At 38.1% G+C, this 25659-nt stretch overlaps 11 protein-coding genes, 2 non-coding genes and 2 further genes across 13 annotated transcripts, besides 1 other annotated feature; 6 read left to right on the forward strand and 9 right to left on the reverse strand.

Annotated features, from left to right (window-relative positions):
• Positions 1–246: 246 nt before the first annotated feature.
• SEC21 (coatomer subunit gamma) lies at positions 247–3027 on the forward strand (the record flags this gene model as incomplete). Its single annotated transcript, XM_003645784.1, has 1 exon — positions 247–3027. One exon carries the CDS (start codon positions 247–249, stop codon positions 3025–3027), a length of 2781 nt encoding a protein of 926 aa, XP_003645832.1.
• Positions 3028–3240: 213 nt separating this feature from the next.
• Ecym_3539 lies at positions 3241–3312 on the reverse strand. The gene has a single exon. It is a non-coding gene; the product is annotated as a tRNA-Gly (tRNA).
• A 197-nt stretch (positions 3313–3509) lies between these two features.
• Positions 3510–3748: a sequence feature (soloLTR fragment).
• A 1024-nt stretch (positions 3749–4772) lies between these two features.
• On the forward strand, positions 4773–5651 carry MRPL10 (mitochondrial 54S ribosomal protein uL15m; the record flags this gene model as incomplete). The annotated part of the gene is made up of 1 exon (XM_003645785.1): positions 4773–5651. One exon carries the CDS (start codon positions 4773–4775, stop codon positions 5649–5651), a length of 879 nt encoding a protein of 292 aa, XP_003645833.1.
• Positions 5652–5960: 309 nt separating this feature from the next.
• Ecym_3541 lies at positions 5961–6958 on the reverse strand (the record flags this gene model as incomplete).
• Positions 6959–7528: 570 nt separating this feature from the next.
• On the forward strand, positions 7529–7966 carry INO4 (Ino4p; the record flags this gene model as incomplete). Its single annotated transcript, XM_003645786.1, has 2 exons — positions 7529–7784; positions 7854–7966. 2 exons carry the CDS (start codon positions 7529–7531, stop codon positions 7964–7966), a joined length of 369 nt encoding a protein of 122 aa, XP_003645834.1.
• Positions 7967–8167: 201 nt separating this feature from the next.
• Ecym_3543 lies at positions 8168–8241 on the reverse strand. The gene has a single exon. It is a non-coding gene; the product is annotated as a tRNA-Asn (tRNA).
• A 406-nt stretch (positions 8242–8647) lies between these two features.
• ETR1 (enoyl-[acyl-carrier-protein] reductase) lies at positions 8648–9784 on the reverse strand (the record flags this gene model as incomplete). Its single annotated transcript, XM_003645787.1, has 1 exon — positions 8648–9784. One exon carries the CDS (start codon positions 9782–9784, stop codon positions 8648–8650), a length of 1137 nt encoding a protein of 378 aa, XP_003645835.1.
• Positions 9785–10051: 267 nt separating this feature from the next.
• On the reverse strand, positions 10052–12064 carry Ecym_3545 (alpha-mannosyltransferase; the record flags this gene model as incomplete). The annotated part of the gene is made up of 1 exon (XM_003645788.1): positions 10052–12064. One exon carries the CDS (start codon positions 12062–12064, stop codon positions 10052–10054), a length of 2013 nt encoding a protein of 670 aa, XP_003645836.1.
• Positions 12065–12948: 884 nt separating this feature from the next.
• On the forward strand, positions 12949–13599 carry Ecym_3546 (uncharacterized protein; the record flags this gene model as incomplete). Its single annotated transcript, XM_003645789.1, has 1 exon — positions 12949–13599. The coding sequence occupies one exon, from the start codon at positions 12949–12951 to the stop codon at positions 13597–13599; it is 651 nt and encodes a 216-aa protein (XP_003645837.1).
• A 184-nt stretch (positions 13600–13783) lies between these two features.
• YPK3 (putative protein kinase YPK3) lies at positions 13784–15397 on the reverse strand (the record flags this gene model as incomplete). The annotated part of the gene is made up of 1 exon (XM_003645790.1): positions 13784–15397. The coding sequence occupies one exon, from the start codon at positions 15395–15397 to the stop codon at positions 13784–13786; it is 1614 nt and encodes a 537-aa protein (XP_003645838.1).
• A 435-nt stretch (positions 15398–15832) lies between these two features.
• On the reverse strand, positions 15833–17140 carry CDS1 (phosphatidate cytidylyltransferase; the record flags this gene model as incomplete). The annotated part of the gene is made up of 1 exon (XM_003645791.1): positions 15833–17140. The coding sequence occupies one exon, from the start codon at positions 17138–17140 to the stop codon at positions 15833–15835; it is 1308 nt and encodes a 435-aa protein (XP_003645839.1).
• A 260-nt stretch (positions 17141–17400) lies between these two features.
• PRP9 (SF3a splicing factor complex subunit PRP9) lies at positions 17401–18999 on the reverse strand (the record flags this gene model as incomplete). Its single annotated transcript, XM_003645792.1, has 1 exon — positions 17401–18999. The coding sequence occupies one exon, from the start codon at positions 18997–18999 to the stop codon at positions 17401–17403; it is 1599 nt and encodes a 532-aa protein (XP_003645840.1).
• Positions 19000–19196: 197 nt separating this feature from the next.
• Positions 19197–22087, reverse strand: Ecym_3550 (the record flags this gene model as incomplete).
• Positions 22088–22469: 382 nt separating this feature from the next.
• Positions 22470–23702, forward strand: SLM3 (tRNA-5-taurinomethyluridine 2-sulfurtransferase; the record flags this gene model as incomplete). Its single annotated transcript, XM_003645793.1, has 1 exon — positions 22470–23702. One exon carries the CDS (start codon positions 22470–22472, stop codon positions 23700–23702), a length of 1233 nt encoding a protein of 410 aa, XP_003645841.1.
• Positions 23703–23960: 258 nt separating this feature from the next.
• Positions 23961–25043, forward strand: MET22 (3'(2'),5'-bisphosphate nucleotidase; the record flags this gene model as incomplete). The annotated part of the gene is made up of 1 exon (XM_003645794.1): positions 23961–25043. One exon carries the CDS (start codon positions 23961–23963, stop codon positions 25041–25043), a length of 1083 nt encoding a protein of 360 aa, XP_003645842.1.
• Positions 25044–25659: the final 616 nt, after the last annotated feature.

Below are 25659 nucleotides of genomic sequence, written 5' to 3' on the forward strand. Positions count from 1 at the left end.
GCTTATCTGTTAAGTCAATATATCTTTAAAAGGACATTCTACACTAAATCGTCATAACGTACGGCATATATTCCGTACGTTATGATTTGTTCTAAATCTGTCCTTGTTGCGTGGCAAAATAATAGCGGAACTACTAAAACATAGCAGGAACAAGGTTTAAACAGAAGTTGGAAGGAAGAGCGGTTTACAGATCTAAGAGGCATTGTATTGTGTTTGAAGGTATAACTGGGTGGTGGTTTCTCAACAATGTCGACGCATACTTACAAGAAATTTGAGGAGTCCAACGCAGGCGGGTTGCCTGACAAAATGACAGTGTACCAAGACTGTCTTAACGAGTTCAATGAATCTCCCGTCAGTCCTAAGAAGTGTCGGTTATTGCTTTCGCGATTGTTGAAGTTATTATCTCATGGAGACACTTTCCCGCCCAATGAGGCAACGGCGTTGTTCTTCTCTATATCTAAGTTGTTTCAACATCCTAATAATTCTTTGAGACAGGTTGTATATTTAGCGATTAAGGAATTATGCATGATTTCAGAGGATGTTTTGATGGCTACGTCATCTATTATGAAGGATGTTCAGAATGGATCAGATTTGGTGAAGCCAAATGCGATCCGTTCGTTAACAAGGGTTCTTGATGAGTCTACGGCTTTTTCAGCAGAGAGGTTATTCAAAAGCGCTGTAGTGTCGAAGGATCCTTCAATTTCCTCAGCTGCTTTGGTTTCATCATATCATCTATTGCCTATTGCAGAGTCAACTGTGAGAAGGTATGCAAATGAAATGCAAGAGACGGTATCTGATTTGAAAACTCATCAGCATACTGGCAGTTCTACCGAGTATTATCGAGGATCGTCTTATATGTCGCAATATCATGCTTTGGGGTTATTGTGCAAGCTAAAATCTCACGATAAAGTAGCAATGATGAAATTGGTTCAACAGTTTAGCTCTGGAAATATCTTACGTGAGCAATTGGCCCAGATTCAATTAGTCAGACTAGTTCATGAATTGTTGGTAATGGACAATCAATTAATACCAGAATTTGTACCATTGCTATCCAATTGGGTATCTAGTGGACGTCAATCCGTTCAGCTTGAAACATGCAAGTTGATCTCAGCTTTAGCAATCCACATGCCAACTGATCTATTTGATAGTATGATACGAACTTTACAAATGATGCTTGCGGTGCCTCATGTATCTTTCAGATTTGCTGCGGTTAGATTGTTGAATAAAATTTCCATGTCAGCTCCTGAAAAGATTGTCATCTGTAACCCCGAGCTGGAATCACTTATCAATGATAGTAATCGGAATATCTCCACATATGCAATTACTACTTTGTTAAAGACTGGTACCTCAAAAAACATCTCTTCCTTAATTAATACGATTACTAAGTTTATCCACGATGTTTCAGATGACTTTAAAGTTATAATTATTGATTGTATTCGGACGTTGTCTTTGAAGTTCCCTGGAGAATGGAAGAACCTATTGTCGTTCTTGATCGATACTTTAAAAAGTGCTGATGGTGGGTTTCAATTTAAAAATAGTATTGCTGAGGCCTTATTTGATCTAATTCATTATGTTCCAGAATCAAAAGAACAGGCACTAGAGCATTTGTGTGATTTCATTGAGGATTGTGAGTTTAGTGAAATCTTGGTTAGAATTCTACATCTATTGGGTAAGGAGGGTCCAAACACTAGCAAACCATCCTTATTTGTGAGGCACAATTATAACAGGGTCGTACTAGATAATTCTATCATAAGATCGGCTGCTGTGAGTGCTTTATCAAAGTTTGCCTTGACAAAAGGTGATCCAACATTGGGTCCCTCTATTGAGATCCTGTTGAAAGGTATCGAAATTGACCACGATGATGAAGTGAGAGATAGAGCCACGATTGCATTGAAGTTAATTAACACCTCAAAAACGGATCCTATTGTCGCGGAAGAATTTATTAAACCAACATATGGCTATGATCTTTATGCTCTGGAAAGTAAATTGGCTCAATACTTACATGAAAATCCAGATGGATTTACTAGTCCTTTCGATGCATCTACAATTCCTAAATATACTGAAGACGAAATAAAGGCCATTGAATTGAAAGAGAGGCAACAAAAGATGCTCGCTGCTACAGAAGGCACTAGTGTTAATAATAGCTCCTTGGCTGGTGACAGTAGTGCCCCTAAAGCTACGCAGGATTCCTTAATAGAAACATCTGATGATGAGACATTGAGTTTGAAATATGCTGAACAGATAAATGCTATAGAAGAATTTTCATCGTTTGGTACAATTATTAATAGTTCAAAGCCTGTGTCTTTGACTGAACCAGAGGCAGAATTTACCGTCTTTGGAGTCAAACATTTGTTTGAGGATCATGTAGTATTACAATTTAACATCACAAACACTTTGAAGGATGTTGGCTTAGAAAATGTGGTTGTTGTCTGCAACACTGAGGCTGACTCTAATGAAATAGAGGAGGAATTTACTATTCCTGTGGACAGGTTGTTACCTCATGAAGTTGCTTCCTGCTATGTCTCCTTTAAAAGGCCCAATAAAACCGCAACATACGGATTCTTTAATACCATCAATTTCACCACACTAGAATTAGATCCAGCTACTAATGCACCTTTTGAAGGCGATGAAGGCTTCCAGGATGAATACGAGATTGACACATTGTACTTACAGGCTGGTGACCATATTAAACCATACTTTGTCGGAAATTTCTCTGCAGTTTTGGACGAGTTACCTTATGAGCAGGTCGCTGTTTATAACCTCAAACAATCTAATTCTTCATTACAAGACCTCGTTAATAAGTTGGTGGTTTCCACTAACTGTCTGCCATTGGAAAACTCTCAGTTTGTTTCTAGCGAGACTAATTCACATACACTAAAATTGTTTGGTAAGAAAGTATTCACTGATGACCGCGTTGCTTTGGTTGTGGGGATGATTAAGAGCAAAAAGGGTACTGCATTGAAGGTGCAATGCAAATGTGATGATGAGAGCTTCTGTGTAGATCTTGCCAACGAATTGATTTTGTGAACAATGTAAACTACCTAGTTGTTATGTATCCTCTATGTTGAGATTAGTGGAATCTGATATATATGTGTGTAAAGCTGTGAGTTATAATCAAAGAACAATTAAATATAAATTCAGTTTTATGCTTTTTGTTAGTTGAATAGGACTTTCATCTTTTAAAATTAAGATCTTTCATAAAAAAACCCAGTTTAATCATCATGTTAAAATCACTAAAAATGAGCGGTACGAGAATCGAACCCGTGTCTCCACCTTGGAAGGGTGGAATGATAACCACTACACTAACCGCCCATAACTGAGTGTCTTCTGAAAAGTTACTGCTCTAATCAACAGGTAATGGTGGCGTGAATGTGTGTCGTAAAATCAAAAGAGCATCCCGATAGTTATGATAGTCAGGCTAAGGAGCATGTTGATAGTCACGATAACAAGACAAAGAAGCAGCGAATCAGAGTCGTTAGGAGACTATGAAGATGATAACCATTGTATAACAGCGAATCAGAGTTGTTAGAAGTGTCAAGATAACCGCTGAGCTGTTATCGGCTAGGAATCTGCATAGCAAGTAAGCAAGAGAGCTTAAGTAGGACAACAGAAACTATATAAGAAGACCCAAACTAGCTAGATTAGATTAGATATAGGTCCAGCTAGATCCCCAGAGGGTAGTTGAGCCAGATTAGAGACTATATAAACAGTAACTGATCATCAACCTAAGTATTAGCTGGCACGTGACCTCAACTAGTGGCCCTCGACAAGGAAAACCTACAAACTAATCGTGAGATGAGCACGTGACAATATATATTATCTTCCTTTAAACGCCAGAAGTGTTGGGCAAGTAACCACTGCATGTGGCACCTGAAGTAACGACTTTTGAAGTTCTTTTGCATTCGCAGACCTGTCCGGGATAATCTGAATATTCTGGTTATGACGACAGGGCTTGACGGCTGTACCACTGAGAATGCCAAAAGTTTGCAAATATGCTGCTACATATATAAGAATTCTTGAAACATAAAACTAAATCCAACAAACTAACCTGCAATGTTGTGAATTACAGGTTTGCGGAAATTGCTCTCGGGGACATGTCTATCTAGGAAGTCCACAACTAGGTCGTAGTTCCAGCTCATATAGTGTCAGATTTATATATGATAGCTTAAGTACAACTTTAGATTGAATCTTTAGAGTTGAATCATTCTCCAGCTGATACTTGCCTTAGAATACGGAACCATGACTTTAGATCAGGTTATGTGTTTCAAACGATGGCTAACCCATAGAGTTTCGGTCAGGAATGCTCTAGTTGAAACCCTTTCTTAAACGGGTTCACCGAGATAGACATGCTATATCTTAAATGAAGTATGTAACTAAGAGCAATACAACTATCTGTTCATTCGTCAATAGGAACGAACGGAGTTGGTTTATTCAACGTAAAAGGGGCGAACACTCTTAGTAGTACATTATATCTGAGGATCGATTTGAGAAGCGATATAAGATCCAACAACACTGTTGAATCATGGATTATCACTAAAAATATATACCAAACAAGTGTGATATAGAGCTCAAAACATATCCCTCGATTGATCGAGAGCGTTTGCCATAGAACCAGCATCTGCTTTTTTATTTCAGTCTGAATGTTTGGCTCGAAAGATTGAATTCTTGAAAAAAAATTTTTTAAACGGGCCACAAGAACTAGTTTAGATGATGTTTAGCCAGTAGGAATTAACCTGAAAGCAAACCAAAAGAAAGCAGATAATAAAGCAGCAATGCTTTTCAATAGGTTTTCAGGTCTATACACATGCAGGGATTTTTTGCGACCATCCGTAGGGTCCATTCGGTCGATATCTATACTTGGAAGTCTACAGCCCAGTGAGGGCTCTACACATAACTACAAAAGATTGGGAAGAGGTCCGTCTAGTGGAAAGGGTAAGACATCTGGTCGTGGTCAAAAGGGTCAAAAAGCTCGAGGGAAGGTGAAACCATGGTTTGAAGGTGGTCAAACTCCTATTGTCAAGTTGTTTCCCAAGATTGGGTTTACCAATGTTAACTCTCTTAGATTGAGTACGTTAAACTTGGAGCGGATAATGTGGTTTCATAGAAATGGCAGGTTACATTTAGGTCCAGATGAGGTGTTAACGATGAAAGTTATGAAGGATGTTGGGCTAGTTACTGGATCCATTAAAGATGGTGTTAAGATTCTTGGCGGTGGAAAACGTGAGTACAACCTACCCATTAAAATCGAGGCTTCTATGGCATCCAAAGACGCGATTGAGGCGATTGAGGCCGCAGGAGGAGAGTTCACTGCTCGTTATTTCAACAAGTTGGGTTTGAGGGCCCACCTATCTCCACATTGGTTTCTGCAAAAAAGAGGGCGGTTACCTCTTCCTGCTAGACCGACTAAAAGGAAAACCGTTGAATACTATAGTAACATTGAAAAACGTGGTTATTTAGTCAAGGAAAACCATCCTTACTTGACACAGATATTGGCAGCTAGGAAAGCCGGATTAACAAATGTATCCAGAAAAAGTGTAAAGAAATCTGGTCTGGAGAGACAATTGGAAGCCTTGGAGGAGTCTGCTGGTATTTCTTATGAATCTGCAGCATTTAGTTCCACTATAACTAGTCTGGAAAACTCAACCAAGTAATGAATCACTATCACCTTTTGTATCTTACAAATCCAGTTGAAAAAGGAAATCAAAACAAAACTCACCAAATTTTCATGTAAATAGGCCCACCTAGATAGTACGTATATATTTATGCAAAATAATCTTGTCTTAGTTTAGTGCTTTACAACTATAAAAAATCAAAAACGGTAAACTTGATATTTATATCACCATTTTAAGCCATTTTAAGAACCAAAACCAAAACCAAAACAGACCAGCAGTCCTTACCATCTTCATAATATTCTTTGGAATAGATAATGCTATCTTTCACGAACCTCAATCATCTATTGACTAATCAGAAGAGCCGCTCATCCTCTGCTCTAAAACTTTTAAAGCCAACTGCTTTCTTCTTTCTTCAGCTGTAAGAACTCTCTTAGCCCCCCTGGATTCCATCAAAGTGTTCCCCATCTCTACATCGTGAGCTACAAAAGGTTCTCTCCAGCGGAAACGCACGATCAAAATATCATAAATCTTGTTAAGTATCGGTTGTAAAATGGGCTTGAATAAATCAGGAAAGAAATAGACCAGCTGGAACGTATCTGACGCATCTCCAACAATCTCATCGCTTGAAATGTCGCCTGTGATAGCTGAAGGTAACACTTGGTAGAATCTCAAATATACCCAGCATACAAAAAACGTAGTCCAAATAGGTAGCAACTCCAAAAAACGTTGGCGCCAAAACAGTTCCGAAACCGTGAGAACAAACATTATGAATATTGGAAGAAGCTTGAACCTAAAGTTTTTGGAAATAAATGGCAAATTTTTGATTTCAAAAAGAGTCGTCTCCGGAAGCAACTGCTTGTAAACTATCGAATATCCAATTATCATCATATAATTCCCATCAAACGGCAGGTCTAGTCTTATACCATCAAAAAATATCGACAAAATATAAATAGTAATCCAAACACCAAAGTTCGTAACAGACCCAATTAGCAATGTGTACCGAAGCATCTCCTTGCGACTATTCCAACAACGTTCAATATATGACCCACCTAAAATCAAATTCAATAAACCAAAAAAAACTTCCAAAGCTCAGTATCAATTAAATTAGAAGTTAAAATCGATATAGGATACTTAGCTACCTTATCTGGCACTATCTGCAAGATCGGACAAAAAACCAACCGAAAATCATCAAAACTAACCTTAGCAGACCTGTGTCTAGTTATCCATAGCACTACACTAAATGTTACATACGCCACTATTAGAAACCATGTCACAATAGGGATGGTCTGCAGTTGGAGCGCATGCGGAGGAAAATGCACATCAAGATATCTCGAGCTAAACTTCATCACCAGCCAGTTGCTTAGCAACACTCAGCAGAACCCAAACCAATCAACACCTTTGAAATATATATTCCTGAATATAAGAATATAACGAACTATGTTTCATCATCGAATTTATCCTATTATGTGGTCTGCAAATAACTCCCGTAGAGAACAAAAACGCATCATTTTAATGATTGGCTGGAAATCACACCCGTACCACCGGAAACAACCACCTCAGTTTCGAACTGGGAAAAACAGAACTTTTTTTTTCTGGATCGAGGGAATAAATAAACTCTGTAGCCGCTGCGCCACCGATGCTACAAAACTTGCAAACTCAGACCGTCAAAAAAAGAGTTGATAAATACAGAAAATCTAGCACGTGAATTTTTTGGAATTTAGCAGCAATCGTAGAAGTTTAAAAAATGGTTCAGTCAGTTTAAGGTTGAGAGACTGTAAATAAATCTTAAGAGTCTGAAAGCCACTCACGGCAGGTCGGGCTTTTAAACGAACTCCAGAGTGCATACATCCCCCCTCCCATTCGTCGTTTCTTTCCTTACAAAAGGTCAGCTCTTTCCATAGGTTCTATAGTATTTCATGGCTATCGGTAAGGTAACAAAGAAGAGAGTATCATCTAACGTCATTGATGCGGATGTCACTTCTTCCAAGGTGATATTCCAAGAAAAAGACGCATCTAGAGAAAAGCTCAGTCATAACCAAAAACGTGTAAATCATGTAACCAGTGAACAAAGACGTCGTGAGATTCTGAGGGAGTATTACGATCGGTTAGTCAAGATAGTGCCTGATCTTGAGGAGTCTGAAAATAGGTCTGAATGGCAGATATACGTAAAAAGTATGTTTCATTGGCTTTGGTTTGGTATGATTTGTTGAAAATTTGAATAATACTAACTAGAAACTGTAGCGAAAAACTACTTGCATTGGCTCTATACAAGGAATGAGCAGCTGCGGAAACACTTGAATTACTTTAATGTCACATGTCCCGAACACCTAGTTTGGGAATATCGTGAAGTTTGAAGGAAAAAGACCCTGCCTGATACATAATGAAGGTGATAACAACGCCGTGATGTTACACAATTTCTTTTACATAGCTAGTTAGTTGGTTTTTGGAATCGGTTGAGTACATAGAAGTCGTATGTTCCATCTAAATCAATGCATGTGTATGTTTCACAAAAAAATCCCATTTTCTTCTACTAGGGAAGTTCGTGAAAAAATAACCGACCTCGGTGAGGATTGAACTCACGATCTTGCGATTAACAGTCGCACGCCTTAACCAGCTTGGCCACGAAGTCAAGAAGTTTTAGACGTTGGACCTACAAATTGAATTGTACTATTGACACTGGAGTTTTATCACGTGATTAATATACAGTTACCTTACCTATAGTGTACGCATACTGGTGTGACATGAACGTATTATTAGAGTATGTAGCGTAAGGATAAGTGCAATAAGTTAGACAGTGGATACTTCTTCACTTGGCAGATTTCCAGTAGCGTATATATACGAAGGACATAGCTATATATATATGATATGATAGAGTAATATTTTTTCTTGCCACTAACATTATGGACATACCAAAGAAGCGTCAGGTTCTCTCTAATCAACAGAAATACTCTTATTTCTCTAATAAAATGGACCATATTGAATTCAATAAATGTATGAGGCATAAATTAGGTGGTAAAATTGGGCGCTAAACAGGTTTACCATTTTAGCACCACCACATTCTTACCGCTATCTTTAATCCCCTTTTTGACTAGATTTAACAATTGTTCATCAGAAAATTCGTCAACATCCCATTCTAGGACATTAACATCAGGTTCTGGTGAAACAAGATGGCCATTTTCGTATAGCTTCAGTATTTTTTTGACAGTGGCCACTTTGGAATCGGGTTCTTTCTTAGTGTTTTCGGTAATCCAGTAACCTAACGATTTCAATCCATTAAAAATGAATAGGGAAGTTGGTAAGGTGACAGGTTGTTTGGACATACCTCCATATGTTAACATTGTGGAGTTAGGGCTTAGCTTCCTAGCAATTGAAGCACTAGATTTACCACCTACCGAGTTTAATGCCAATCTAATCTTGGCATTAGGGCCCAATATCTGGGGAAGCTCGGAAGCTGAAAAATGCTTATCTGAGTTCTGAGACTCGCTAATTACCTTAGTGGCACCGTACCGTTGCTCGAGTTCCTTCGCAACCTCTTCAAAATTGTCCCTATCTCTTATAACGCTCAATGTCTTGATTCCATTCGCCTTTGCTATTTGGGTTACAATTTTGGAAACACCAGAAGTACCAGCATTTTGAATCAACCATTCGTTACCTTTAGGATCCCAATCAATGTAATCATTAACCAACTGGTAAGCAGTGCAGCCATTCACAGAAATAGTCGCTGCAGAATACAAGTCTAACCCATTTACTTTAATCAACGATTTGCTATCCATGAATGTCCGATAATTGGACCACGTCCCCGTGTTGGAATGTAATGGAATAACCCAGTCACCAACTTTAAGAGAAGATTCCTCTCTTGGAACAGATAAAACCTCAAAAACACCTTCATTACCTGCTATGGCACTAGGCTCCTTGGTTGAATAATCAAGGACCTTCTCCGGCTTCGAAGGATAAACACCTTGCAATTGATTGATATCTGACGGATTGATAGGGAAAGCTAATGTGCGCAACAAAATAGATTCCTCGAGCCTCTCCTTTGGTACATAATTTTGAACCTTTAGAACCTGGGTACAATCTGCTATATCGTGAGCAGAATAAATTACCGACTTGAATGATTTAGGAAGTTGTTTGCTCGACATTAGCCTTCGAAATGTGGAACTGAACGCTTGCATAAGTCCAATACAAACTGATTGGTCAAAATGAGGGGGTTAATGGTCACTGCTTAGACTTTCCACCTTATAAAACTTAGTTGAATGTTAAAAACACCTGCTTGTTGGGTTGAATGATTCCCCCTTTCCCCATGCTTACCAACATTTTCTTTCAAAGTTGGAGAACCGCGCGTTTGTAAGGTATCACAATCGTTATAATGGTATAACACCTCTTTTACATATTCTAAATAATAGCATGTAAGATATAGTTGGATGGATAAAAGTTGGAAATCAGGATGTGCTATCTTTCCAGGTTGTATTTCTTAAGTATTTTACGCGATTTCTAATATATTTACACATCTTCTTGTATTCAAGGGCAGGGTCTTTTGTATTTTCAATTTGTTGTTTTAAATACCCATAGTCCCTGTAAGTGAATGCCTTGCTGTTACAGACAAAGTTTTCAAATAAGGACCAATTGGCTAATTCCAAATCATAATTTGTAACCGTCGAAATACCGGAGCTATACATTCTGTAGTGACCAGAATGAGCTGGTTTGTATTTTGGGTCATTTTCATGACCTTTTAATGCTCTTGCAGCATCGAACTGCATGTCACCAGTAGTTAACAATTTCCAAGGGTTGTAAGATGGTGAAAGGGAACGTATGAATTTCATGGGTATGAAGTCAAAGAAAAGCAGGAAATCCTGAATATGATATACGTCATTATGTTTCTTCCAAAAATCTGCTCTAAGTTCGTCATTTGTTTCTAAATCATTGATATCTCTCGGCTTGAAGGTTTTACGATTAGCATGGTGGGCATTCCCGTCATTTTTGAAGGATTCCAGTAGCGTATCGGCGTTCTCCTTGATAATTTCCCTGGCTAGCCTTGCAAACTCTGTGTCCTCTATATAATCATATAGAAGCATTGCAACTTTGCGGAAAGTTTTGCCCTCATCGCTGTTTGTCGAAGCTAGCTCTTCATCTAAGATCCGTACCCCAGTAGTTATATTTTCCCAGTGGCCTTCATGAGCAGATGGAGTTTTAACCTGATAGTACTTTGGGGTATCGGGATATAAAGCATGAGCTGCTAATGCAAAGGTATCTTTTTCACATTCTGAACCTTGATCGCAGCCAAGTAACGGGTAGTATAACGACGGTCCATTAAAACTGTAGTATAATGACATAATTATGGTATCCAAATGAATTTGTTTATCAATAAGCAACGGTCCACTTGCTGTACTTCCATCTGGAATTGCATTCTCCGAATCATGAAATGGGAAAGGCGAATCACCTTTAGGTGACTCATAGAGTACTTTAGGTGACGAATCATCGACACTAAATCTTAACCGAGTGTCAGCATGCACATTTATCCCAACAATTTTATAGAGATCTGGATGGTGTAACCTGCGCCAGTAGTCAGGCCATAAGATCATACCATTTTCTTTAAGTTGACTATGGTGGAAATAACCATCAATCGAATTAACAACAAAAGTGTCGCTATCCAAGAGTAATACCCTTCTGAAAGATGAAACTATTAAAGCTAATGACTTATACTGGGAACTTTCGATCTTATTCAACACATCACTGTCAAAAATATCTTCAAAAAACAAACATGTAGAGAGACCTGTAGGATCCAACATTGGAAGTACCTTGGTGCAGAACACTTCGTCGTCCTGTTTTTTCGAAGGAATGACAATCTGAATAGGAACTGATCTTCTCATGATAATGCCACCGTTTTGTCTAATCGCTTTAATGGAAGCCATAGCAGATAGGGTATGTTCGCCCCCAGCCATAATTATAACGCCGTCCCCCTTGTAAGGATACGATTCTAGATTGGCCAAGGACTTCATAAGCGTACCTTGGACGTATTCCTTAAACTGCAAATGACTCGCCATCATTTTTGACTTTATATCATCAGATACATGTAAACATTTTGATAGTTCCGCCTCAGTTAGTTGTAGCAATACTTCATGTTTGCCTTCATCGATAGAAACCCTTCTATGTTGACAATTGTCATCTTGTAACAGCTTTAGTTCGTCAACAGGTGCACTTTCTTGCACAGCAGTCACCACCTGATTGATAAATTCCTTATAATGTTCCGGATATGAATGCACCATAACATACGGTGTTCTGTACCTTAAATTTAAGAGGTTATTATTGCTGTGCATATCGAAAGTAGGAACCATAACCCCATATAAAAACACAAGGAAACTCGAAAGTAAAACAGATAACAAAACCAACTGGAACGTCTTCTTCATAGATTTCCTGCGCCAAAGATGAGCAATGTGCCTAAAAGAAGCGGACATCTTCCTGATACCTTCGCCCAATGTAACAACGACCAAGTTCAATATGATCGGAATGTATAGTAAGAAACTTTCAAAATCCTCTATCGTTCGGATTAACCCCTGTGCACTTTTTTATGTGGTATCCCCAGCTTATAATCTACTCCTAATACAAACAAACTAGAATACAAGGCTTAATAACCTCTTCGAGCATATGGAGTATGTTCCTTATCAATCAAAAATAAAACTCAATACGGTGAATTTATTTAGAAATTATATACTTGTCGAAAAACGAAACTAGAAAAGAATCGTACCACCACATTCGTAAGAAAACGGCTCAACAGTTAAAATGGCTGCCGTAGTACTATTATATATGTATTTTAACATCTGGATATTTGTACAAAAGGTGGTATTGGTGTAAATTGTACGTATGTGTGATTGATGACTGGTTGAGTTGCCATTTTAATGAACTAATTAGCTTGTGTGTGTTGATGTCAAGTGGATATAAAAAGAAACGAGAATATACCAAATGAACATGGATTATTATAATAACTTATTAATTTGATGATATATACGTATTTAACAGCAACTATAGATCGAAAGTATTGGTTAGCTTTAAATAATTTCAGTCTTAGGGTTTTGTACCCACGGAGTTTCACTTATTTGAAAAACGAGCGTCAGGCTTGGCGACGTTCGGCAAATAACGACGACAGCCTCAGCAAGACATATCATATAGTAATATAGACAGGCGATGGAGATAGTTGCAGATGTAGAATACTCTTAGTTTTAAGATTTCTAATTCATATTTAATTCGAAGAAATTCTAGTGTTTAGAATCTTTAACAAGGACTCTAATTCTACTAAGTTAGCAGGTGTGAAATACACTATATTAGGCTTCAATAGTAGTTCATGGCATACTACCACAAAATGATGAGAGAGGATACCAACAGAATAAAATACATAAGGAGCAACAAAAACAGCAACGATATCAATATCAATATCAATATCAACATTAACAAGAGGAGCAGTTTAAATGGTAAATTAAGTAAGGGCAAAGTTATAAAATACTGGTCTGTCGTCAAAAGACATCTAATTGATACTGGAGATATCTATCAAGATGAACATTTAGTGTATTCTGGGGGTGGGGTTATATTGAAAGATAATATTCAAGATCCAATTGTGCCAGTATACCAACCGACAAGCTCAGATGACTTCATTAACAAGAAGCTATTTCAGAATAACTTGACAGCAGCTCAGATTCAGAAAAGGAAACAGGAGGATTTAGAAATCCAGGTTAAAAATGAGATTTTTTTGGAAACCTCCGAACAGCGGTTGAAGAGATTTACCAGAGGTTATCGAAGGTCACAAAACATGGAAATCACGCCGCCCTTAACGGATAGCTCGGCAAGCCTATCTTCATCCTCAGGGAAATCAGGCACCTCTGAGTTGGGCAGCACAAACGGTATAAGGAAATGGGGAACAATTCAATTGAAGAGGGTTATCATACCTTTAGATGAAAAGGTTCACACACCTTTTTCCTTTCAAGTATCTTCTATCTAGGAGTAGCATAAATAGCATTGATGAATTTGGGTAGAGAGATATATCTGTTGTGTGGTTTAAATAGCGTTCATATTATTCTAAAGCAAGAATATAGTTAAAAGCCAGCGAATATTATAACGCAATATAGTACAAGTTATAACCACCACCATTTATAAATAAAAATCCGGAAAGATAAAACAATAAATCAGAAGTACCTATCTAGGTAACTTCTACTTGCTACAAAACTGAAGCCCTTAAATATATCATTTTTGTTTGGTTCGTTAAAATATTTTGTGCGATGATCTTGAATAGCTATACCATTTGCTTGAAAGTCTTCGCTATCCAACCTCCGTTCAGTAAACTCTGAATCAAAATTCTCGGCCAATTCCCAATCTGTAATAACAGGCAATATAGGACCAACTGTAGTTTTCTGCAACTCACCGTTCTCCATTAGTTTCCAATTAATTTTACGAAATATAAAATGTGATTGATAAGCAGTAGTCTTGGTTTGTCCTGCCTTCTTTTTCTTAGTTTTTGGACCCTCCTTATTCCAAAAAATATCGACATCCCACCTCTTTAAGGTGTCCTTTTTCAACAATGCATTCAAGTAATCTTTCATCCCATCGCTAAGGTAGCTAGGTAACTTGACACTTTTTTCTCTCTGAATTTTACTTAATATTACCTTGTGATTAATTCCTGTAAAGGGCGGCTTTCCAATTAACATGTCATATGCCAAGCTTCCTAGCGAATACCAGTCGCAGTTTTGTGTATAAGGCAGACCCTCTAAAATTTCTGGTGCACAATATTCAGGAGTTCCAATAATAGAATATAATTCGTTCACAGATTCACCTGATATTGGATAATCCGGTTGGTGAACACTTTTCTTAGAAAGACCAAAGTCCGTCAACACTAAATGGCCCCTTTCATTTAACAAACAATTCTCGGGCTTTAAATCCCTGTAAACTATACCTTTTCCATGCAAAAACTTTAGTGCACAGCTAAGTTCTGCAGCGTAGAATGCGACAGTAGTTTCGTCCAAAGTACCTTGCTCCTTTAAATGATAAAATAACTCACCACCTGGAATATATTGTAAAAGAAGATAAAGTCTGTGATGGTCATGAAATGAATAAAATAACTTGACAATATTTGGGTGTTCCAATTGGGAAAGTATAGACCGTTCAGCAAAAGTACGTTCTACTCTTTTCTTGATTGTTGTGTTTATTGTGTTGTCTTCATCTGCATATTCATCTATTCCTTCCTGCTGTGTAATCAATATTTCTGCCTTTTTCAACTGTTTAATTGCATAAAGCTTGTTGGTCAACTGGTCCTTCACCAATAGAACTTTGCCGTAGGCACCTTTCCCCAATACCCTTATTGGTTTGAAATCCTCGAGTTTCCTGGGGGCATGTTTTGTTTTGAAGTCTGGGCTGCTCCGATAAAACTCTTGAATAGCCGGCTCTTCCTCTACTGATAAAGAAAACCTTGTCGTATTTGGTGGAGTATTAATGGGGAATTTATTATAAAGCGAAGACCTCCTTCTAATGCGTGTCGATGTCGTATTGCCCTTATTATTAGAAGATGTGCCTGGATGAAATATCGGAGAAGTTGATGGTTCATTCTTAGACGGCAACGCCGTTGGATTAGCAGACATTAAATTTTTATACCATGGTAACTCTTGTGAGGGCTCATCGACGTATGAACCATACTCTTGATGGTGACTATTATTGCTCTGTGTGTCATCTAGCTCATCAGGCAAAATGACACACGACCCGTTACTGGTAAACTTCGAAATTTCTTCATCAAATTTGAAAAGAGTCATCTCCCTTATACAAAAGGACAAATAACCCTCTATAACCGATTACACGGGATGCGGTTTATCTCTTTACTCCTTAGGTTTGTAGATTCGAAGACAACGTCTTCATTGTAAAAAGACGGAAACTTTTTACCAGCGACAACTTTGGGCTTCCGTCCAGCGGACAAGTCATCGCCAAAATCAAACAGAGTATAGACAATCGGACCACATACAGTCTCCGCTATAGTTATAACACATGAGATAGTTTTTATTGACGTATTATATGTAAAAACAAATTAAGAATACATAAAATGATAATAACCCCTTTTTTCTGTATGATTGGAACGGTGGAAAACAACCAGGTATTACAAGTATGCACAGGCGAAACGAGAAGACAGTTTTAGGATAAAAAAATGGATAAAGGGAAGAAGGAAACATATGTAGTCTTCAATCAAAAAAGCATTAAAGATCGTACAATTTAGAAAGTCTTTGAAAGACTCCTTCTGAAATGCTGCCATTGTTGAATAAAATGTGATTCAAAGAGTCGATTAACTGTATGATTTGACGTTCATCAAAGTTCATTATGATAGTTGATAATACAGTTTCTACCGTTATTCTTTTTTCATTTATAAATGTCTCAAAGTACAAGTTCATAAAAGATCCCATCATAAACTGGCAGTCAACTCTATCGGTAATACCACCATGTCCCGGAATTGAATGGCCAAAGTCCTTAACTTTAAATGTTCTCTTTAATCCAGATGCAAAAAATCCACCAAAAGGTGCGAAGAGAGACGCAAAAGTTGCAAGGTTTAAAGCATGCAAATATATCGGCTTTATGGTGATTGAAAGAATGTCGAAACGTTCAAATAAGATTGGAGGTAGCCTATACTCTTGAGGAATGAACACTGGGTTGATATCGCAGTTCAATGGAGTGAAAAAGTTCGTGTGAATATCTCTCACAGGGCACGTCATGTATGAATACGGGGTTAACAACCTGGTCAATACAATTGAAGCAAGTGCAGTGAAAAACCATGCACCTATAAAGCCTTCTAGGGTCTTTTTAGGTGAGATTGCAATTAACTTGGTGCGACCAAAGGTAATTCCACATAAGTACGCAAAAATGTCATTAACAATAACAAGTCCACAAGGCAAAAGGAACCATATTAACCCATTTAGCACATTATTAATAATTAAATGTGCCTGGAAAACGACGAGCAATAACACCATATGTGTGATGCATAAAGTTGCAAATTGAAACTTTAAAAACCCTTTTCTCAAACTGCAAACAAATACAATAAACCCGAGAACGTATAAACAGTAACTAATAAACTTGTGGTTGGAAGCAACAAAACTAAACAGCCCATAGTTCATAGAATTGTCCTTAAAGAATTTTAAAAGCGACCTACCATCCAAATAATAAATAGTAGTAAATAAAAAATACCAATTCAGTGTTCTAGTCAATGGCAAATTCTTCTCCCGTCCCGATTGCCCAGTAACCGCAATACATTCTTTAAATGTCGCTATCTGGCAACCCAAGATTAACATAACACACCAGAAATGACCCAAAGCAAGCGTCACAAAGAACCCACTAATCATTATCATGGTCCATATGGTACGTACAACAAAATTATAAGTCTTGGATTCTTTCGCTAACATCGCAGGAGTTCCTTCGCTAGTCGCGGACATTTTTGTATCTGTGCTTGAATCCACATAATCACCATCAACAGTCTTTTCCTTGCACATACTTTTCCCAGGCTTTTTAGTTGTCATAATGAACAAATTAAGCTTATTTCGAGGAGAACGACACCAGTCGGCTTTACTTTTTTATATATTCTTGAGATAGATAAATCTTGATAATATTTTAATGTCATGAAATATCGAAGTCTGTACTAAAAAGTCCATGTGAAAAAAAAGAAAAAACGTAGACTTAGAAACTCAAAAAAAAGTGTTGGAAGCTAATGTCACGTGATCTTAACAATGGACATCTCTATCTCTATCTATCCATATATATAGATATAAGGCAAGGCTATCTACAAAAGGCCTTGTTTCTTCAGGTCTTCATATACGCGATGGGACATTACGTTACCGTCTTCATCTTCCATTTCAATCTCAAGCTTGTTGTTTGTAACTACAGCTCGACTAGAGGTTGCATCAGGATACGTCGCGGATGCAGAATTGAGATGACTATTGTTTTTTAGTCTACTCCATAATATCTGGGCGTCTGAAATCTTGGAGATACCTTTGAAGGTTGATGTTGGTTCAATTCCCAGACAGCGTAATCCGTAGGTATGGCGCTGTTCGTGAAAATGTCGCTCAAACACACGGCGGCCTTTGTATAGATGATTCCCGCAGATTTCACATGTGTATTCTATATCTAGACCTTGCAATTTATACAGCCAATATGGAATCGGATATCCGTCTGGACCTAATGGCAGGTTTAGTGGATTGTTGTCATCTGGCGGGGTTTCCTTAGAAGACGAGACGCTAAGATCTTCCTGAGAATCTTCCCTTTCATGATCACCATAAGCGTTAGCATTGTACGCATCTCTTAGCTTGGCTAATTCTTGTATTCGTTCTTCTACTGTAAATGCGTATTTCCGTTCTACAAATGATTTTGTAGAAACTAGTTCCTTATTCAAGCAAGTAAAGAGGTTTTGTAGAGTGTATTCGACCATCAATGAGCGCCTTCTACATTTAAGGTTATTCAAATGTTTCCTACCTTGTAAATGAGAAGTGTATACGGTGATAGCTTTGAACCATTTCCCACATGCAACACATAGACATCCCCTGCTGCTGTCTTCAATTGGCGTGCTTGTGTATTCTACAAAGCTATTCTTTATCCTTTTCTGAAATTGAACATGATTAATCAATGGGAAAGCGCTCTCAAAAAAGCTGTTAACGTATTTAAGTAATCTTTCAAGGAATCCATGGTATATTTTGCTGTTTCTGTCAACGGGTGGATTCTTCAGATGACCGTGATCACAGAAAGTCTGCAAAAACCCAATAAATTGTAACAGGGATACATTTGCATTTTTCACAATATTCAAATATTCCTGATGATATTGGTCCAAATGCAAATACTCGCCGTAGTGCTCTTCCCAACTGAATTTTTTATTAATGTCAATGGATTGGCCCTCCAATGATAGGATATCTTTTTTTTGATGATTGGAATTTGAAAACATAGTATACTGGTATTTTCTAGCTTCAAGGGAAGCATCAAACGCTTCTGAATTAGATTCTTCAGCATATTTCTCTTTTATCCGCTGTATTTGATCCCGAAATAGTTCAAAATTTTGATTATGATCTTTAAATTCATCAACATTGTCATTCTTATATCCATTCAACTTTTTAACATTCTTCAAATAATATGAAAGAAATTTAGAAATTTCATGTTGCTGAAGTAAAATCTGTTTTCTACTTCTTTTACTTTTCTTAATCATATAAACTCTATTGGCCGTTATGTCAACGTTAGGTATATTGGAAAGCACTTTCTCATCGGAATTGACAATCGACAGTTCATGTATATATGAGTAAAATACTTCAGGATTTCTGGCTATTCTATCACTGATCGCATCCTCTATCAACTCCAATTCTTCCAATATCGCCCGCTTTTCTTCTAATAAAGACATTTGTTGTATTATTATATATACTGGTTCTTTTCTAGAAATGGGTTTGAGGAACTACTCTACATGATAAGGCTTTAAACGAAGTTCTTATATTATTACATATAACTACATACGAAATAATTTTCAACTTTAGTTCAATGTTGGTAATGCAAAGATGTATCTAGTATTAACGTACTAGAGTATTCTACATATTATAAAGTTCAATATTTCCTCTTCTTGCTTGGACGAGCATTCTTCGCGCGTTTATTTTCTTTTATGTTCCTAGCTTTCCTTATTTGTTCAACTGTCTTTAACTCTTGCTTCATGCCCGGTCCGTTGTAGCCTTTGACAACTAAACCGTTTTCGAGGGCTTTTGCAACCTTCTTTGACTGCGTTTTATAATTGTCTCTGGTTTTGTCTGGTAGCTTAGGCGCTTTCATCTGTTTGTGTTGAAATTTACCAGTATTGGTGCGATGAGAAACTGCTGGGTCTGTCAAAAGATTTGATGGAATGCTCGTTTCCTTTGCCCCAACCTTCAATGGCCCCAACTTTCTTGCCTGCGACCACTCAGCAAATTTACCAGATCTAAAAGTTGCAGGGATCTTTTGTCCTGATTCACCTACGATGTATTTTTTATTGTCAATACCCTGAATATTAACGTATTTCTTTCTCCTTTTGTCCCACTTAACAGTTGCTGTTTGTTTATGGACCTGAATTTTATCATCGTCGTGCAAATTAAAGGTTGCCTTGGATACATCGTTGACGAAACCAGAACCGACCTGTAGCTGTTTGTCTTGAATATCACTAGCAGGGGCGAAATGTGACATATAAAAATTTGGATCTTTGTAAGTCTTCTTTTTAGAAGATTGCTTATTTATAATATCGTCCGCATCTTCAAATTGCATTAGAACATCTTCTGGAACACTGTAACCAACTTCATTTTCTTCGCCTTTCAATAATTCATCTTCCATAGTATGTCTTAAACCAACTAGTCTTTCTTTTTCTAATAGTTGTTGTCTTTGCTCTGCCCTTTTCTGAATTGGTGCTATTTGTTTTCTCTTTTTTTCATTAACAAAGCCATCTCATCATCTTGATTCCTTGTAAATTCAAACACAGTTTCCTTATGATTTCTATTCTGTAATTTGGCTAAAAATTCCAATTTTTCCTTTTCCAAATTCTTACCAAATAGTAAGTTCTGCTCGTCCCATCCTGCAGCAATGATTTCCTTGGACCTCTTAATTGATTCTGGAGATGCAGACAGCCTGGTTCTAAAGTATAATTTCTCGGCTTTTAATGATACAGCCTTCAGATTTTGCAGTTCAAAATTAGCCTGTGTCAGATTCTTAAATAAATCACCCATGGCTTCGATATCTAGACGTGGAACAGAGCCTAAGATCAATCTATTAGTATAGGAAATCTTTGGATTACTGAATGATACTTCATCTTTTCCCTCAGATATCCACGTTTTCTTAAGCAAGTCACACGTAGCCTCATACATTCGAGTCAAAAGAATTTTCTTACCCAAAAATAGCTCCAAATCCAACAAATATGGTAATTCATTCTCCGATACAAGAGAATATGCCCATCCTCTGTTACCAGCTCTTGCAGTTCTTCCTACACGATGAACAAATATTTTTGAGGAAGTAGGCAGCGAAAAATTAATAACGTTGGCCAACATTGGAATGTCAACACCTCTAGCAGCAACATCAGTCACAACCATTATAGGCGTTAAACCACAGCGGAAATTATAGAGCTGTTGCCTACGAGCATGTTGATCTAGGGTACCATATATGTGGGACACAAGATAACCGCTTTCTTTCAATAACTGGGTCGTATACTCAACATGATGACGGGTAGGCACAAATATAATAGTAGATTTTTCAGACACCAATTCGTTGGGAGGTGGAAGTCTCTTCGTCTTCTTGTTCTTGCTGTTTTTTCTCTTGTTATGATCTCCATCATCATCATCACTTTCGTCATCACTGAGATCTGTACGCTTTTTAAATTGCAATAACTCCTGTTCAGTAGCGATCGGAATTTTTATGACTTCCTGAATTAAGTACAACAGGTTGGCCTCTCTTTCATCGTTTTTTATGGATAAGAATAACATCTCTAGATCTTGAGATACTTTTGTTTCTGTGTCTAATCTGACCAACACTGGATTCTTTAAGCCGGCTTTTGCAAAGTCCACCAAAGTGTTTGGCAATGTGGCAGAAAACAATAATGTCTGTCTGGTTGAAGGCAAGGAAACTAAAAGTTCATTTAACTGCTCTTGGAAACCCATTTCAAATAATCTATCAGCTTCATCAAATACTGCGTATTCAACAGTGTTAAGATCTAAATTCATCTCAACATTTAAATGTAAAAACCTACCAGGCGTAGCAATAACCACATCTGGATTGCTCATAATCATCGAAAATTGGTCTTCTAACGACTCACCACCAGTTAAGAGAACCGAACGTAAATCCGAACCTTTGGAAAACTCCTTGAAAACTTTGTGGGTTTGCATTGCCAATTCTCTCGAAGGAGACAGAACGATAGCCCTGATACCAATTTTAGCAGAATGCGTTTTTAATTTCTCAACTAAAGGTAGAATAAATGCTGCTGTCTTACCAGAACCAGTACGTGCCATACCCACAATATCTCTTTTCTGTAAGATCAAAGGAATGGTTTTCCTCTGAATAGGCGTAGGTTGCCGGAAACCTTTCCGAGATATATTGTTGACAATAAACTTGGACAGACCAAAACTAGCAAAAGAACCCTTCTTATGTTTTGCAGAGCCTGCTTGTGCCTCCGTGTTGAAGTATTCATTTACATCATCTTTGTCAGCATCACGCTCATCTTCACTATCGGATAGTTCTAAATTTGGAAAGGTAGGATCTTTCATTGAGGTTACCAAATTTTTGAAAGGCTTTTTTCCTTTGGGAAAACCTTGACCTTTACCGTCATTTTCAGGAAACTCTATAACATCTTGTACCTCCTTATCACTGTCATCATCGTCGCTATCACTTGCAGAACTAGAATCCAATGCAATATCCCCAGCAATGTCAAAGTCCTCACTATCCTCGGATTCGGCTTGTATATTCCTGTGCCTCTTAGCTGCAACTCCCATACTTAACTTATACTGAGTATATATCAATTGGGTATTCGATTACTGATCCAAATCAACTAAAGGTCATCTCAACCGCCTCTAAATTAGTTCATACTCCTAAAATTTTTCGAGGAAAAAGAAAACGCAAATTTTTAATCACGTGATAACATAAATAGGAAACTACGCAAAAGATTTTATAATATATTTAATAAAAGTATCTTCATGTATGCTAAGCTCACCTAACTATCCATTTAAGGCCCATTAGCTGCGTACGTTAAATAATCTGGGTGAGCTTTGTCAACATTATGCCATATTTCGTTTCATGTGATTTGAAAAGTTTAAATATAGAGCAGCTCATCACCAACTCAAATTAGTACATATATAAAATCGCCAATCCAAATAAATGTATTCTAAATTCCTTGAGCTATGTTCAAGGAGGTTTTTAGACGGCTACCGCGTACAATGTTCTCCTTCCAAATTCGACAATATAATAGTGGCAATGTCTAGTGGTGTTGATTCATCCGTGTGTGCTGCATTATATGCCGGCTTCCCAAATGTGAGTGGAATATACATGCAAAATTGGTCTGAACAATCTGAGCCTATCTCAAGTAATGCTAATAATGAGCCATGTTATGAAAAAGACTGGAAAGATGTTAAACGGGTTGCTTCACATTTAAACATACCCGTTGAAAGGGCGAACTTTGAGAAAGATTATTGGCTGGATGTATTCGAACCTATGCTGCAAGAATATGAACGCGGTTATACGCCCAACCCAGATATTGGGTGTAATAAGTTTTTGAAATTTGGAAAGCTTAGAACTTACCTGAATCAAAAGTATGGTTGTGGGAATTACTGGCTTGTCACCGGACATTACGCCCGCGTTCAAATCCACAAGACTACAGAAGAGAATCATCTCCTCAGGGGATATTACAGTGCTAAAGACCAGAGCTATTATCTTTCCCAAGTAGATCCAGCGGTGCTTGATAGCTTACTTATGCCAATAGGACATTTAACAAAACCAGAAGTACGACAATGGGCAGATAAAGCTGGCCTACCAACAGCGAGCAAACCCGATTCACAGGGTATTTGCTTTGTAAACAACTCTCAAAAAAGATTCCACGACTTCTTAAATGAATATTTACCCATTAAAAGAGGTCACTTTATTAGTGTCGATGTTTTGACAGGAGAAAAAAGGGTATGGGGGGAACATAAAGGACTTTGGACTTACACAATTGGTCAAAAAGTGGGATTGCCTATGCCTCAAGGTGACCCAAGATATAAAGGTGCATGGTATGTAAGTGAAAAGCACATGGATACAAACGACATTGTAATCGTACGAGGTACAGACAACGAATCTCTCTATAAGCAAAACGTCACTGTCTCAAATTTTACTACTATTGGCGTGATAAAGACGATTATTCATGATATGAAAGATGCAATTGCGAAAGGACTTTTATATATGCAATTCAGATCATTGCAAGATCCTATTCGAGTAGTTTCTTGCAAATGGGAGGACCGTCATAAGTTGACATTACTACTTTCAGCGAAGCAACGCGCCATGGCGCCGGGCCAATACTGTTGTATATACCTCCAAGACAGAGTACTTGGGAGTGGCATCATCTCTTCTACATTTTAGCACAGTTCTCGCATAACATCAACTGACAAATAAGCTACTTGTATATAATTGTAACTGAGGCTCGTTAGCACTTGCACGTGATTTGTGAATATATAGTAAATCGTACTTTTACGACACGCTTGTTGTAACCCAAATAAAAGGAGAAGTTCGGTTCCCATTTGTACTCTTATAATAACCAAGGCAAAAACTATTACCGTCAGCAGCCTTACAAGTTACCTCTCCTGATTCCACCTAATTGAAAATAAGCACATAAAAGGGATGGCATTCGAACGAGAACTATTAATTGCTACAGAAGCAGTCAGGAAAGCCTCCTTTCTAACCAAGAAGATCCAAAGCAATTTGCTTAACAATGGCCCAGATGATAGTTTTATTAAGCAAGATAACTCACCAGTCACCATTGGTGACTTTGGTGCACAGGCACTAATCATTAACGCTATAAAGTCAAATTTTCCAACGGATAATATTGTTGCAGAGGAGAACAGTGACGACCTTACTGACGATTTCGTTGAACAGATTCTCAAAGAAATACGTTGCAACGATGTCCAGTACGAAAATCAAATTGCATCCAAAGGAACCGCTAAATCAATCGACTTTACCAATGATGATTTTCCGCTCAGAACTGTCAAAGATGTTAAGGACACCATAGATTTGGGCAACTATAGTGGCGGCCAGAAAGGTAGGTTCTGGTGTTTAGATCCTATAGACGGAACAAAAGGCTTTTTAAGGGGCGCTCAGTACGCTGTATGTTTAGCTTTAGTTATTGACGGTGTTGTTCAATTAGGAGTAATTGGTTGTCCAAACCTAAAGTTAAAGGATTATGGTGGTGTTGATCTACCCAACTGTGCCGAACTAGGCTACCTATTCCGCGCTACCGCTGGGCAAGGTGCCTACTATTCTGTTGCCATTCAGAACGAATGGAATGCTATCACCGTTAGAGACCTTAAAGATACTTCGGAAATAGTAGCATTGGAAGGTTATGAAAAGTCTCACTCCTCTCACGATGAACAATCCATCATTAAAGAAAAACTCCAAATTACTCGGTCTATACACTTAGACTCCCAAGTCAAGTACTGCCTCCTTGCTGCCGGCGTAGGTGACTTGTATCTTCGCCTTCCTTACAACCTTGAATATCAAGAAAAGATTTGGGATCATGCAGCAGGAAACATAATCGTCCTTGAAGCTGGAGGAATGCATTCAGACGCCTGTTTTGGTGTCCCCCTTGATTTCAGTAAAGGGCGCTACTTAACAACAAAAGGCGTCATCGCCAGCTGCGGCCCGGCAAACCTCCATGAAACTGTCCTGTTTGTCTCCTCTGCGTTAGTTCATTCGAAATTCACCTAGTCTCCTGTTAGTAATTCCCTTTCTCAGTATGTAGTTGACGATGTATATGGTTTGTATACATATTAGGCAACCAATTCCTCAAAAGGCGGAATCTATCAGAAACCCCCGTAGCCCCCTTGAGGCTCGAGACTGCGTTTCCTAGGGAACCAAAGTAGCTGGCCTCCTAGATTTTCCATATAACAAGATTGACTACATAGCTGGGTGGGTGGTATGTGTCTAGTACGATTAGTTGCCGAGTATGACAGCGGAAATGGGAGCCTTGCTTGCCCGCAAGAGGGAGGGGGTGATGAGGGGTTGGTTTGAGAGGGTGGCTGGGCGAACAGACTAGGGCAATGCGAGAGAAAACGGATTAATAATGAGCAAGCGGGCTAATAATGAGAAGCCGTTTGAGTATTATGAGATGGACAGTTGCAATCAATCGATTTGCGATTGTAAGCATTGGGTGTTGCTGGTGGTGTTAAAACTAAGTATAGAGAACATACATTCCCTCGGGGGGTAGGGGGCAGCTAATGAGAAAGCGGAAGGAAGAGGATAGCGACTCCAGTCGGGAATGGTGAGTTCTTAGTCAAGCATTAGAAATAGGTGGGGCTAGGATTTCGAAAAGCTGAGTTTTTTT

The sequence above is a fragment of the Eremothecium cymbalariae genome, chromosome 3 (genome assembly GCF_000235365.1).
Source record: "Eremothecium cymbalariae DBVPG#7215 chromosome 3, complete sequence".
NCBI classification, from domain to species: Eukaryota; Fungi; Ascomycota; class Saccharomycetes; order Saccharomycetales; family Saccharomycetaceae; genus Eremothecium; species Eremothecium cymbalariae.